The following is a 12,978-nucleotide window of genomic DNA, read 5'->3' as shown; positions in this document are numbered from 1 at the left end:
GATCTGCCCACATGAATCAAAATGTTTTTCCTTCATGGTTTAAAAAACATTGAGTAGAGCTGGTGACGTCTCTGATCCAATTGTGATGTGGAGGATGAATATCTGAATGCAATATCACTAAATTGTTCTTTTTCTTTGAGTAACACGGTAACACTCTGTTACCATTCAGCTCCATCAGTGAGTGTGTGGTGAAGCATCACACAGTGTACACAGTGCTGAGTTAAACTCTTCATGGTTTATTGCTGCATACAGGGAGTGGTGACGTCGTCAGCATGCAGGTTTCCTGCAGAGTGCATGCTGCATCCATCCAAAACTCTACTTTAGTTACAGAGATTGCGGCAGACCTCAGGGAGGATTTCTACACTGTGCTGGTTTCATTATTGCATCTAAACAAATGTGACAAAGCTATAAAACCCAATACCATCTGTGTCCACTAACCAGCTCACTAAGATGTGAAGGCACTTTATGAGCTGTTGCTTTTTGTATTTGCTGGCTGTGCTGGCAGCCCCGCCGAGGCGTGTTTCCTGGTGTTGCTTCCACCTGCTGCCGGAGACAAAGACACCATCACTCCATGTCCTCGTGGTTCTGGGTGGACTCGTTGATCACCTGTTGGAGGACCAGAGAAAGGAAGCTGAAATAAGGTGTGCGAGATCTAAAGAGTCAGAATGGACTGCAGATCTTCACCTGACCGTCCCTGGTCTCAATGGTCTTGATGAGAACCTTCTTGGTGGTTGTGGTTTCCACATGGGGCTTCGTGTCCATCATTGTTTCTGAAGAGACAAGATAATAATGTCATTTAAGATTAAATTAATCAAAACTGTCAATATTGGCTTGACATGTGGAGCTCAGACCTCTCAGGTTTAGAGTTGAGAAGTTTGGCAAAGGACTGGAGATCCTGCAGGAGAACAACAAAAGTCCACATGTTAATGTGGTCAAAATGAGGCGGCCATCTTTAGGAGGAGCTCCACCTCCATCACCTGCTTTCCTCTCCTTCCAGCAGCTTCCTGTAGGTGGCGATCTCGATGTCCAGGGCCATCTTGACGTTGAGTAGGTCCTGGTACTCACGGAGGTGACGAGCCATTTCGTCCTTCATGTTGTGGATGTCCTCCTCCAGGCGGCTGATGGTGTCCTGGAATCCGCTGGACTCCAGGGAGAAGTTCTCCTCCATCTCCTGCATCTGGCGTTCCAGAGACTCGTTCTGTGTGTAAAACAGTTCATCACATCAAACCCGTCAACACCACATGCAAACTCTCAACATTCTTTGGTGATTATTCAAATGTGTGTGTTTGCTATCGTGTGGAAGTAATGCTGCATGCCATTGGTCTGCTAAACTGGTAACTCGTCTGCTAAACTGGTAACTCGTCTGCTAAACTGGTAACTGGTAACTGAAAGTCAAGTCCTGCATCAATAAATTCACGTCGATGGAATGAGACTGTGTGGGCCAGTGACTGATCCACTCAATAAATTCATCTGAAGTTGGGGGTGATATAGCTCGGTTGGTAGAGCGGTTGTCTCCCAATTGGAAGGTTGCAAGTTTGATTCCCATCTCTAGCTGCCTACATGCTGAGGTGTCCTTGGGCAAGATACTGAACCCCAATCTGCTCCCATTGGAGTGACAGCACCTTGCAACCTCCAATGGTGTGTGAATGTGATGAGCCATGTAAAGCACTTGGGGCTGCTATAAAGCTATATAAGTGCAATTCCTTCACCATGGTGCTGAGGACTGGATCTCTGCTTGTCTGGACCTTTTTTTTTTCCTAATTCTGATGGTCATGCATGTTTGGTGTCTACTATTGGTTTGTTGATGCGTGTTAATGTATTTCAGGTTATTTTGTGCATGTTAATGTGTATTTGACTCCCATTGGACAAGACGTCCATGCAATGTCCTAGGAATTTATACAAAAACTTTAATTGTGACTTCCCTTCAGACGTGTAGACGTTCTTTGGACACCAGCTTTGACTCAGTGGGGAAGATAAGCACGCTTGAATATTGAATGCGCTTTGAGTCATGGTTAAAACGACAGCTCTTCTCATCAAACTGAGTGACTCTAACAGGAATAAAACACAGTAAGTATTTGACTTGAATGAAAGTGTGATGAATTCAAACTATATTTGGGGGTAAGAAGGTAGAAATGAGCAGAAATATTTCCTTCAGTTCTCTACTGTGTAGGTTACATTTCTACAATATACTCGAATAAACATAAGACCTTTAAACATTAAATAGATACCTGAAATGAATAACTGACAGTTGTTTGTGTTATTTTCTTTTTTATGTTACAGACAGGAACAGTTTCAAAGAGTTTGTGTTCTCTGAAAATAATTTGTTTGGCTGTTTTCACTGGATTGTCCATGTTTAAAGTGTTTCGTTATCTGCTCACCGTTCCTTTGAGGGCATCCACCTCACAGGTGAGCGCCTGCACTTGGCGTCTGTAGTCGTTGGCTTCCTGCTTGGCCACCCTCAGAGAATCTGTGTTTCTGGCTGCAGCTTCGGTGAGGTCAGCAAACTGGAAATCAGGAAAATCTCTTTGACCAAAGTGCTGCACAGGTTATTAAAAAGTAAAATACAGCTTTGTTCTACCACTAATCAATATACGAGCTGATCAGTTCTTCACATTAGGAGGCGACAGTCTGAAGCTGAGGGTCTGAATGCACACACCTGAAACTCAAGCAGCTTTGACTGGGATCCCTTCAGTTGTGTGTGTTTTTCTAAAGTTTCAGAATATGGATTCCAACCCATTTTACTGTGTGTGTGCGTGTGTGTGTGTGTGTGTGTGTGTGTGTGTGTGTGTGTGTGTGTGTGTGTGTGTGTGTGTGTGTGTGTGTGTGTGTGTGTGTGTGTGTGTGTGTGTGTGTACCTTGGATTTGTACCAGTCCTCAGACTCCTGGATGTTTTTGGATGCCAGGTTCTCGTACTGCAGGCGGACGTCCCGCAGCGCCGCCGTCAGGTCGGGCTTGGCCATGTCCATGTCGACGTGCACATGCTGCTGCTGCTGCTGCTGGATCTGGTTCTGCAGCTCCAGCATTTCCTTCAAAGAGTCCATGAGTCAGGAAGAGCAAACAGCATAGCTGCTTTCATACACAATGTCTCTTGCTGATTTTGAACACAAACAAAAAGCTCTGGTGAGGTAAAGCCTCCTGATTCAGTGCCTGTTGTGCAGATTAACATGCTTCAAGTGATTTGGCCCACTTTCACTGATGGTGCCTTTTAAGGTAACACATTGCACGCTGACTGATGAAGGGAAGCTCACCTCATTGTGTAGCTTCTTCAGGAAGTTGATTTCATCCTGGAGCGACTCGACCTTGCGCTCCAGGTCCAGCCTGGCCAGAGCAGCATTGTCCACATCCTGCGCAGAGAATCTTAATGAGAGTTGAGTCAGAGCGAGCTGAATCATGCTGAACGTCTCTGCTGACACAGAGACGCGCTGGGAAGAGCCTCGGGACAATGCTCACGCACACAAACGCCCCGTTGTACGGGGACAAGGTCATGAACATGTCCAGTGAAAGCTTTCGGTGGGGACTCGACAGGTGTCACTGCTCAGTTTGTGAAGATGAGGCTCGGAGACAGCGGCACGGCGTTTGACCAAAGAGCTGCACACATCAGACATGATGCCCACAGACTGTGAGCTGAAAACTTCCTATCCCAACCTGCATGAAGCCGCGGAGCTATGGCGGCTGCTCTGTTGGACCACACAGGCCCTCGCCTCTTTTCCTTTTGACAGATTTGATCCTTGCAGGTCTGAACCAGTGCTTGTCAGTCACTCAAACATTAATTAATTGTTCTTGTTGAATTCTCCTCCTTTTAAAATTCAATAAGCTGTTTTTAGTATTTATAACTGAGCTCGATTATTTTGAAAATTAATTCCATTCAGGCGTGAATTTTTTAAATTCTAGTTACTCTGTCTTTCCATCATATCTTCTGGTTAACTGGCACAATGGTTCAAAAGACAAATACTTAAAAAGTAACGTTATATTTTGTAAAACTATTGGGCCCACAGAGGACAAGCCAAAGTCTCAAAGAAAACCTTCACTGTAAAATTTTAATAGAAGTAACTTCTTGTTTATTGGGTGGTTTTAGTCAGAGATTAGTTAATATAACAGATATCTAATATATATATATATATATATTTTTTTTTTTTTTAAACGTCCTTTTACCCCTTGTCCTGTTCAGCAGCTTGGGCAGACAATATGATGTGATTGAGAGCTTCTGATGTAAGAACAGTTTTTGCTCTCGCGACAGGAGGAGACTAAGAGTCTCCCCATGTTGCTGCTTTATTAGAAGTTGGCATGGCTGCTGTACATGACTGGGGAGAATGCTCAGAGAGAGAGAGAGAGAGAGAAGATTGAGGCAGAGAGAGAGAGAGAGAGAGAGAGAGAGAGAGAGAGAGACAGAGAGAGTAGCAATACAACAAAACACAACAACAACAACAAAAAGATTTTGATAATTGAAAGAACAATAGCAGAAAACAAGAAAAATCAGCAGCAAATCTCATCGATGAAGAGAGGAAGTGTGTGTGTGTGTGTGTGTGTGTGTCTGTGTGTGTGTGTGTGTGTGTGTGTGTGTGTGGTTTGTCCACTGGGTGTGATTGGAACTGTTGTGGGGGGGGCCTGCAGCACTACCCCAGGGCCCAAGGCCATCGGGCCCAGACGCCACGACCCCAGCACCCGGCAGCCCCCAGACCCGGGGAGGCCTCGGCGAACCACCCCAGAGAGCCACGCCCCAACCCGGAAGGCACCAGACAGGGAGTGCAGAGAAGACCCCTCCCCCCTATACACACACACACACACACACACTTACTTGGGGGAGGGGGATGCTTCCCACTCCCTAGGCCGCCCGTCAGACCCCCACCAGGCCACTACAAGATCCCATCCTCCACCAAGCCAACCACGAATAGGGAGGGAGAACCACAACCAACCCCCTCTGGGAGTGCCATGACTGAGCGAGCATGCCCCCCGTACTCTAGCCACACTCGCCCCGGAACGTGGTGGAACTACAGCGGGAGGTGTTGGGGGGAGCCCCCCACCCTGTGGGGTGTTGGATGCATGTAGAGGTGTGTATGTGTGTTTTGAAGAGATGGATGCAATGTGTGTGTCTAAAGTGCAGTATAAAATTGAGGGGTCATGGGGGCCCGGGCGTTTCGGGAACCCCGAAAGCCAGCTTATCCCCTCAAGACCCTACATGACTAAGTGTAGTTAAAATTGTGGGTGGTGCAAAGTTGGGGGAGGGGCCAGACCGCAGTAAAGTAGCCTGGACCCCCCCACCCTAGCCCCCCCCCCCCCCACTGGTCCCTATTGTTGCATGAAGTAAGGTAGGGGGGGTTGAGAGGGAGAAGGTCCCCTTGTCGCGAGGACCTTGGCCCAGCTGGACCCCACATGCTGCCCCACCACACCCCTGAGCGGCCAGGATGGAACACAGGTACCAACACCCTGCCTTACCGCAAGAGGACCCAGGCAGGATGCCCCAACCCCACCCAACGGCTGAAGAGCAGAGTCTAAGACCCACGTAGCCTAGCACGAGCCCGGCTGGAAGCCAGCAGTTAGGCCATGTCACACACACCCCGGACCATCTCCCATATTTCCGGCAGTGGGCACCCCCACCAGAAAGGGGAGGGCATCCAGCCCCCAGGGCCCTGAAGCCCCACACCCGCCCGCCCCGGCCAGACGGCCAGGCCCAGGCCCGACACCCAGCACCGCCACCCCAGCGGGACCACCCCCAACCCATTGCTGACCCCTCCATAGACAATCACCCCCCAGGCCAGGCCGCCACCTCCCCAGGATAGACCTCCCCCAGAACGCAGAGCCGCCAACCACCAAAGCCACGACGCCCCAGCCACAGACGGCCCCAAGAGCCCCAGGGTGGAGCCACTGCCCCCCCACAGGGCTACATGGTGTATTTAATTATTGGGGACCATTACAACTCAAACTGTACCAAATGATTTTTCCTCACAGCAGACATTCTCTCTAATGTGATGTGGTCTAGAAGTAGGTTTTTAAATAACTTTATATTCAGGTTTTTGGATTTCCGGTTCATGAGGATCGCCTTTTTTGCAATGCCAGGAGCATGAAGGACTTGTTTTTTTCTCTTTTCATTTCCGTGAGATCACCAGGAAAAGTGCAGGTGAGACTGGAATGGGGGGGCCCAGGAATAACAATAAGTCTTCATAGATCTTTTGCCAGAATGCTTGGACTGGTGTACACTGCCAGAGTGCGTGTAGACAGGTATCAGGGAGATCACAGTGTAGACAGGTATCAGGGAGATCACAGTGTAGACAGGTATCAAGGAGATCACAGTGTAGACAGGTATCAGGGAGATCACAGTGTAGACAGGTATCAGGGAGATCACAGTGTAGACAGGTATCAAGGAGATCACAGTGTAGACAGGTATCAAGGAGATCACAGTGTAGACAGGTATCAGGGAGATCACAGTGTAGACAGGTATCAAGGAGATCACAGTGTAGACAGGTATCAGGGAGATCACAGTGTAGACAGGTATCAAGGAGATCACAGTGTAGACAGGTATCAAGGAGATCACAGTGTAGACAGGTATCAAGGAGATCACAGTGTAGACAGGTATCAGGGAGATCACAGTGTAGACAGGTATCAGGGAGATCACAGTGTAGATAGGTATCAAGGAGATCACAGTGTAGATAGGTATCAAGGAGATCACAGTGTAGACATGTATCAGGGAGATCACAGTGTAGACAGGTATCAAGGAGATCACAGTGTAGACAGGTATCAGGGAGATCAGCTGTGCAGTTTGAACATATGTTAGAGGAAGTAGACCATCTTGAACATCTTTGTCCTGTAATGAACTAGTGAAGGACCTTGTATTGTCTGAGCTGTATATTGGTGTTTCTGCTCATTTTGAATGTGTTTCTACAGATTAGTGACCAAAGCGTTGGTTCTATGTTAATGTTTAGATCTTCTTCACATTTGGAGCTTGAAGGGATATTGTGGTATTGGAACATGACAGGATTAAAGGATTTTAGAAAGTGGTTTTGGAGCTGAGATCTTCAGGAGGTTTGTCACTCTCTGAGGTCAGTTTAGGTTCATCTCTTCTAGTTTGAACGTCGTTTGTATTATTGACTGGAGCTGAAGATATTCCGATAATTCAGATAATTGTTTTGACTGATACCATACGTTTCTATTAGAACTTTAAATGGAATAAAAGAGTTATTAGAGAGAAGGTGTTCCAAGTTTCTTATTCCCTTGTTTTGCCATCTTGGGAAGTTTCTTGGTTTCTTCCTTTGCAGGATGTCAGGATTGTTCCAGAAGGTGTGAATTTGCAGGGAATGAGTGATGATCCATTCATTTTAAGAAATTCGCACCAAGCTGTCAGAGATTGTTTATATTGATGCTTTTAATGCAGCTGTGTTTTTTGATGGCAGGACTGAAGAAGGAACGATCTCTGATATGGAGATCTTCACAGAAGGTTTTTTTAGTGTCTCGCCAGCCTTCATCTAAGGCAGGGGTCGGCAACCTTCAACAGTCAAAGAGCCAGTTGGTCCCATTTCCCACTGAACACAACACCCAGAGAGCCACACACCCTCCAACTCGCCCATGCACACACATGCCTCCATTGTCACTCACAATATCACTGTTAGTATGGTGAGTAATGTCAAAGAAGTACACTGGAGAAAAAGCTTATACTTTCCAACAGATGTGCGCATCAGTCTTTTATTTTGACAGTCCCACAGTAGACCATGCCAGGACGACACTACACACAAAACCTTCTTCACTGCTGGTTGACAACTTACAACTAATAAACTAAACTACATGAACTAAGCAACAAAAACACAACACAACACAATTATTACCGACACTACAAACCTAATATAACCCCCAATTATTACATTTAAAACACGACAAACAGAAACTCCCATAATGCATTGCAGCTATCAGCTCCTTTATTGCTACACATTATTAAATGGAAGATAAATGTGGGAGATGTGGATTGTTAGAACCATGAGTGTGATGGTGTGTCTTTAATGTCCTGTAGTTGTTGTGGAATTCACTAGAATTTGCCGTCACTCTCAACAAGTCTGCAATGAACCTCCTGGAATTGTCGGCGCTCCGCAGCGCAGTGCTTTTACTCTGAAAGGTACAGGAAGCTCCCAGCTTCAGACACCAGTAGAGTCGCTGTCATGACCTGCAGCCGCAATTCTATGTTCTTTGTGCCATTATTGTTGCATAATGACGTTACATCACTGCGTCGTTCACGACCCTACATTTTACCCCACTCTTTGTAGCGTGACTGCGCAACACAAGCCACTCTGGGTGGCTTTGCCTTACCTCCCATACCACCCCGCTCCGGGATGAATTGCAGCTCAAGGAGCCGCAGTGGAGGGATGAAAGAGCCGCATGCGGCTCCGGAGCCCCTGATCTAGGGGTTTCCGATTAATCCATTTTACAACATAAAGTAATTTATTGGTGAGATAATAATTATAAAAGTTTGGACGTTCTAAGCCTCCTTGGTCCTTGATGTTCTGTAGTGTTTTTAAACTTCTACGATTGTTTTTCCATAAGAATTTTGAGAAATGGGAGTCCAGCGTGTTAAACCAGGTTTTTGGTGGTTTTGTTGGAATCATTGAAAAGATGTCGTTAATTTTAGGCAGGACCATCATTTTAATTGTTGCTACTCTCCCCATAAGTGATATAGGAAGTGTCCTCCACCGAGTGAGGTCCTCTTCTATTGTTTTAATAAGGGGGGTGTAGTTTAAGTGCACCAAGTCTGACAGTTTGGCTGAGATATTAATGCCGAGGTATTTGATGTTCCCTGTTTTAGTGGAGTATTTGATGTGTGCTGAAAAATAGAGTTAATAGGCAAGACAACAGATTTTTCCCAATTTATAGAATATTCTGAAATTGCAGAGAATCTGCCTATTAACTCTATTGTTTGTGGAAGAGAGGTCTGTGCGTTTTGCAGGAACGGTAACACATCATCTGCATAAAGGCATATTTTAAGGGTTAGATTTGCTGTTTGTATTCCTTTTATGTTATTGTTCTGTCTAATGGCTGCTGCAAGTGGTTCAATAAAAATTGCAAAAAGAGATGGTGAGAGTGGACACCCCTGCCTGGTGCCTCTCTCAAGATCTTATTTTAAGATCTACATTGATTTTGGGCAATAGCTAGATGGTAGTATAGGATCTTTATCCAGTTTTAGAAGAAGACCGATATTTGCACAGTTCATAAGTGGGGGGAGAGTTGAAGATTCTTTAATCTCCTCAACTGATCTAAAAAAAAATTGGTGAGAGTAAAGGCCAAAATTCTTTGTAAAGTTTAGCAGAGTATCCATCAGGTCCTGGAGCTTTACCATCAGGCATGTGCTGGAGAGCTTCATGCAGTTCTTCTACTGAGATGGAAGCTTCTAGGCCTTGGATCTGTTCATCTTTTAGTTTGTTGAGGTCAACTGTGCTCAGAAAGTTCTCTATTTCAGATTGTGAAGGGTCAATTTGTGAAGAGTAAAGGTATCTGTAAAATTCTCTGAAAGTATTGTTTATTTCTTGAGGGTCACAGGTGATTTTACCATTTTGAGTTTTAACTGAGGGGATTGTACATTTTTATTTATTTCATGGGATTGTGTGTCTGCCGATATATGAGTGTGTGATATCATGACAGTTGGATTGTGGTGTATTAATGTGGTTAAAACAGGGGAAATGCATTCCTATTAAAACAAGGGATGGGTATAAAAATAGAAAGTAGGAAACCAAAACCAAAATAAAAGACAATCCCAAACTCATGGGTGACATAGGTATATAAAATATAAAAGTTTAGTAGTGAGAAGAGTCAGGGTTTAACATTATATTGGAGAAACACTGTTGCAGTGAATTTGTCACATCTTTTATAGATTTACACACAAAAAAAGACATTCAGTCATTTATAGCATTTTCATGTAAATCAATGAGAATATTTCTGCAAGACATGGTTTTAAATATTTCACTGTTTTTTTTCCACCAGGAAATTAGAAATGTCAGAAATAACATTAAGAAAAAATTATCCAGATTTTTCGAACTTGTTGAATTTTGCTAAAAACAAAATAGAATCTAAACTTTCACTAAAACAAAGAGAATCGTTTGTCGTACACACACACACACACACACACACACACTTGTGTGCTTTACTGCCCTGCCTTGCTGTAGCTGCTTGCTGCTGTGCTTTGTTTCCTGGCTGGCAGACCGGTGTGGTATTAGAGACTGAAGCAGCTTTGCCCCCGTGCTAATACCACAAACAAAGTGTACTATTCAGCCAGGTTTCCCAACTAGCCCACGGCCGGAGCAGTGACAGCGTGCCTGACGGAGCCACAGCCAACTGAGGCTCCCCATTGTTGTTCATCCACCAGCAGTCAAGCCACAAACCTCCTTCCTGTCAATCATGCAGGAATGCTGGTGCGGCCGCGTCCTGACAGCATTCCCTAAAAGGATGCAATCGCTGGAAAATCTATGTTAACCTTCAACTACAGCCCTAAAAATATGGCCTGCACTTAAAGATGAGCTGGAAACTTGTGTATTTTTGCCTTATTAGTCCTGCTCTACCCACTTCGGATCATTTGCTCCGTTCATCAAGCATTCATCATCACACAGGGAGCGAACTCCCTTTTCTGTGAGCTTGGCCCCGGAACCAGACAGCTGGGTCACATGGTGGTTTTTCTGCTCGCTCTGATAATCACATCAGATCCAGCCTGTTGTGTCCCGGCTCATTCATGGTGTCCAATCAGACTTTAAAAGATCTCTGCTCGCTGCAAGCCTCATTTAACTCTACAGCCACAACTTGGCCTCTTGCAGCTCCCAGACTGGTTCTGCTCATGTTGTGCCATCAGGACGGAGCATTCCTGTCTGTGTAGGTCATGATGAGCATGAGACGGACGGGGCAGTCACACACGCTCTGGAGCTATTAGACAATTTAGTTTCATCTGATTTGCTTTGTCTGTGTCCTTAATATAGAGGTGTCTTTGCTCCTGCCTGAACAGAAACACCCATCAAGCTCTAATGTGTCACACTGTAGTTTCCTCATGAGTCCAATGTTTCTCTGAATATCTCAGATTACCAGGAACACCTCAGTGATGAACAGCTCATCTTATGTGCCAATACACCAGACAGATGCACTTCAATTTTAAACATGCATCATAATCCTTCTTAAACGTGTTTCAAGACAGACAAAGAAGTGGCTGCAGGCCACCAGCAGGTCCAGTCCGCCTCACTTCAAAGTGTGACATTAATGTTTTGATCGTTATTTAAAATCATTTGTTCGGTATTGTAATTACATTTAGCTCTCTGTATTTTTGTATTATCTATCTTAATATAATTCATTTTTATACCTTTGTACTCTGATTGTATTGCACTTGTGAGCACTCTGTAACAATATTGGAAAATTCTTATTCTTATTATTATTATCGTTATTATTACTTGGCTGTAAGTCTGAAGAAAGTAACTTAGACAGAGAAGATTTAACCTGCTCATTGTTATCATGTTTGGTAAAAAGTGCATTAATTGTGAACATGTTCATGATGTGTGTGTTGTTTTGTTTGTTTCCTGAACACAAGCTGAATTTGTGTAGTAAATGTTAAATCATTGTCCTCTAAACTGTATTTATTAAATGGGGTTGATGAATGATTTAAAAACATACAGTACATCTAGAACAGTGGCTCAAGAGAAAACCTGAGGAGATCAAAGTTTTGGTGTTTTACGTCAATCAAAATTATTTTGAAGCAAAACAGTTCCCACTGCTCTGAGACTTTCAGGAGTGTGGGTATGATATTGTACCTGTCTGAAGCTCTGCATGTTTGCTTCAGCATCCTCCCGCTGGGCAATTTCATCCTGCCACCTGAAACAAGACACACACAAATCAGATTGAACCTCCTGGAAACAGCTGAGGTTTTTTTTTCTCTTCTTCTACTTCACTCAGAGTGAAACGTGAAAGAAAGCGTGTGTGGGTTTTAGCTGCATTGCCAGGTTTGTTGGGCCTGTGTGGAATAATATGCTTTACAGTGAAGTGGATCTGACTCAGCGCCGCGTAAAAAGACGCATGGAGTTCGGCGCGGCGCACGGAGCGCAGGTCGCGGCGATGCCACGCCTCCTACTTCTCTCTCAGCTTGTCGATGTCATCCGCCAGGTTGTCTCGGTGCACCTCCACCCGGGCCTTCTCGTTGGTCAGTTGGTCCACCTGGCGCCGCAACTCCCGCATCTCGTCCTCGTACAGGTCCCCGACGCGGGACGTGCCTTTGCCCCGCAGCTGCTCGAGCTCCGCCAGCAGGATCTTGTTCTGCTGCTCCAGGAATCGAACTTTTTCGATGTAGTTGGCGAAGCGGTCGTTCAGCGACTGCATCTGCGCCTTCTCGTTGGTGCGGTTCGTCATGAACTCGCTGTTGATGGCTTCGGACAGGGAGAAGTCCAGGTTCTCGGAGGCCAGGCGGGGCATGGCCACGCTGCTCCGGAGCCGCTGCGTCCTCACCGCGTACACCGCGGGTCCGGAGGACAGACCGGAGGACAGACCATAGGACGTCCGGGCACGTACCGGGCTGGAGTACTGGCGGCTGGAGTAGCTGGTCCGGACCGCGGCTCGGTCTCCGCCGAACATCTTCTTGTAGGAGGAGTGAGGAGTGGGTCTGTAGGCCATCGTGCTTGCTGAGTTTGTTCTCTGAGCTCCGGACTTCACAGCATCAGAGCGGTGCGTCTGAGGGTTCCCACATTTATAGACTCCTCCTGATGCAAATACCCCTGTGACGCAATCACACACACACACACACACACACACACACACACACACACACACACACACACACACACACACACACACACACACACACACACACACACACAGCTGACCAGAATGAACACACACTTTAGTTCTTCACTCAGAAACAAGGGACTGAAGGCTTCCCACCCAAAACTTGATACGATTATTTACAATCATTACAAAAGTCTCATCACACTTCACTTCAGAGGGCCGCCTGACCTGCAGGGGTCCTCCAGGGAAAACACAATA

General features: G+C 45.7%; 1 protein-coding gene across 1 annotated transcript; it reads right to left on the bottom strand.

Moving 5' to 3' along the window:
• Nucleotides 1–236: 236 nt before the first annotated feature.
• Nucleotides 237–12,638, bottom strand: LOC308135606 (vimentin-like). Its single transcript, XM_080503678.1, has 9 exons — nucleotides 12,074–12,638; nucleotides 11,757–11,817; nucleotides 3,249–3,344; nucleotides 2,856–3,026; nucleotides 2,379–2,504; nucleotides 978–1,198; nucleotides 852–895; nucleotides 685–770; nucleotides 237–606 (listed from the first exon to the last, which is right to left on the bottom strand). The coding sequence occupies exons 1-9, from the start codon at nucleotides 12,607–12,609 to the stop codon at nucleotides 565–567; spliced, it is 1,383 nt and encodes a 460-aa protein (XP_080359804.1). The 5' UTR covers nucleotides 12,610–12,638; the 3' UTR covers nucleotides 237–564.
• Nucleotides 12,639–12,978: the final 340 nt, after the last annotated feature.

This window comes from Blennius ocellaris (genome assembly GCF_963422515.1).
Source record: "Blennius ocellaris genome assembly, chromosome: 10".
In the NCBI taxonomy this organism is placed as follows: Eukaryota; Metazoa; Chordata; class Actinopteri; order Blenniiformes; family Blenniidae; genus Blennius; species Blennius ocellaris.
Note: the sequence above shows the minus strand (reverse complement) of the source record. Positions and strands in the feature narration are given on the sequence as shown.

What these genes read in the sequence shown, in the direction of transcription:
- LOC308135606 (XM_080503678.1), bottom strand. Translation starts at nt 12,609, where the DNA reads ATGGCCTACAGACCCACTCCTCACTCCTCCTACAAGAAGATGTTCGGC. An exon ending in ACATGCAGAGCTTCAGACAG is followed by an intron (nt 3,345 to 11,756) that starts GTACAATATCAT and finishes TTCTCTGCGCAG; the next exon opens with GATGTGGACAATGCTGCTCT. An exon ending in AGGACTGGTACAAATCCAAG is followed by an intron (nt 2,505 to 2,855) that starts GTACACACACAC and finishes CCTGATTTCCAG; the next exon opens with TTTGCTGACCTCACCGAAGC.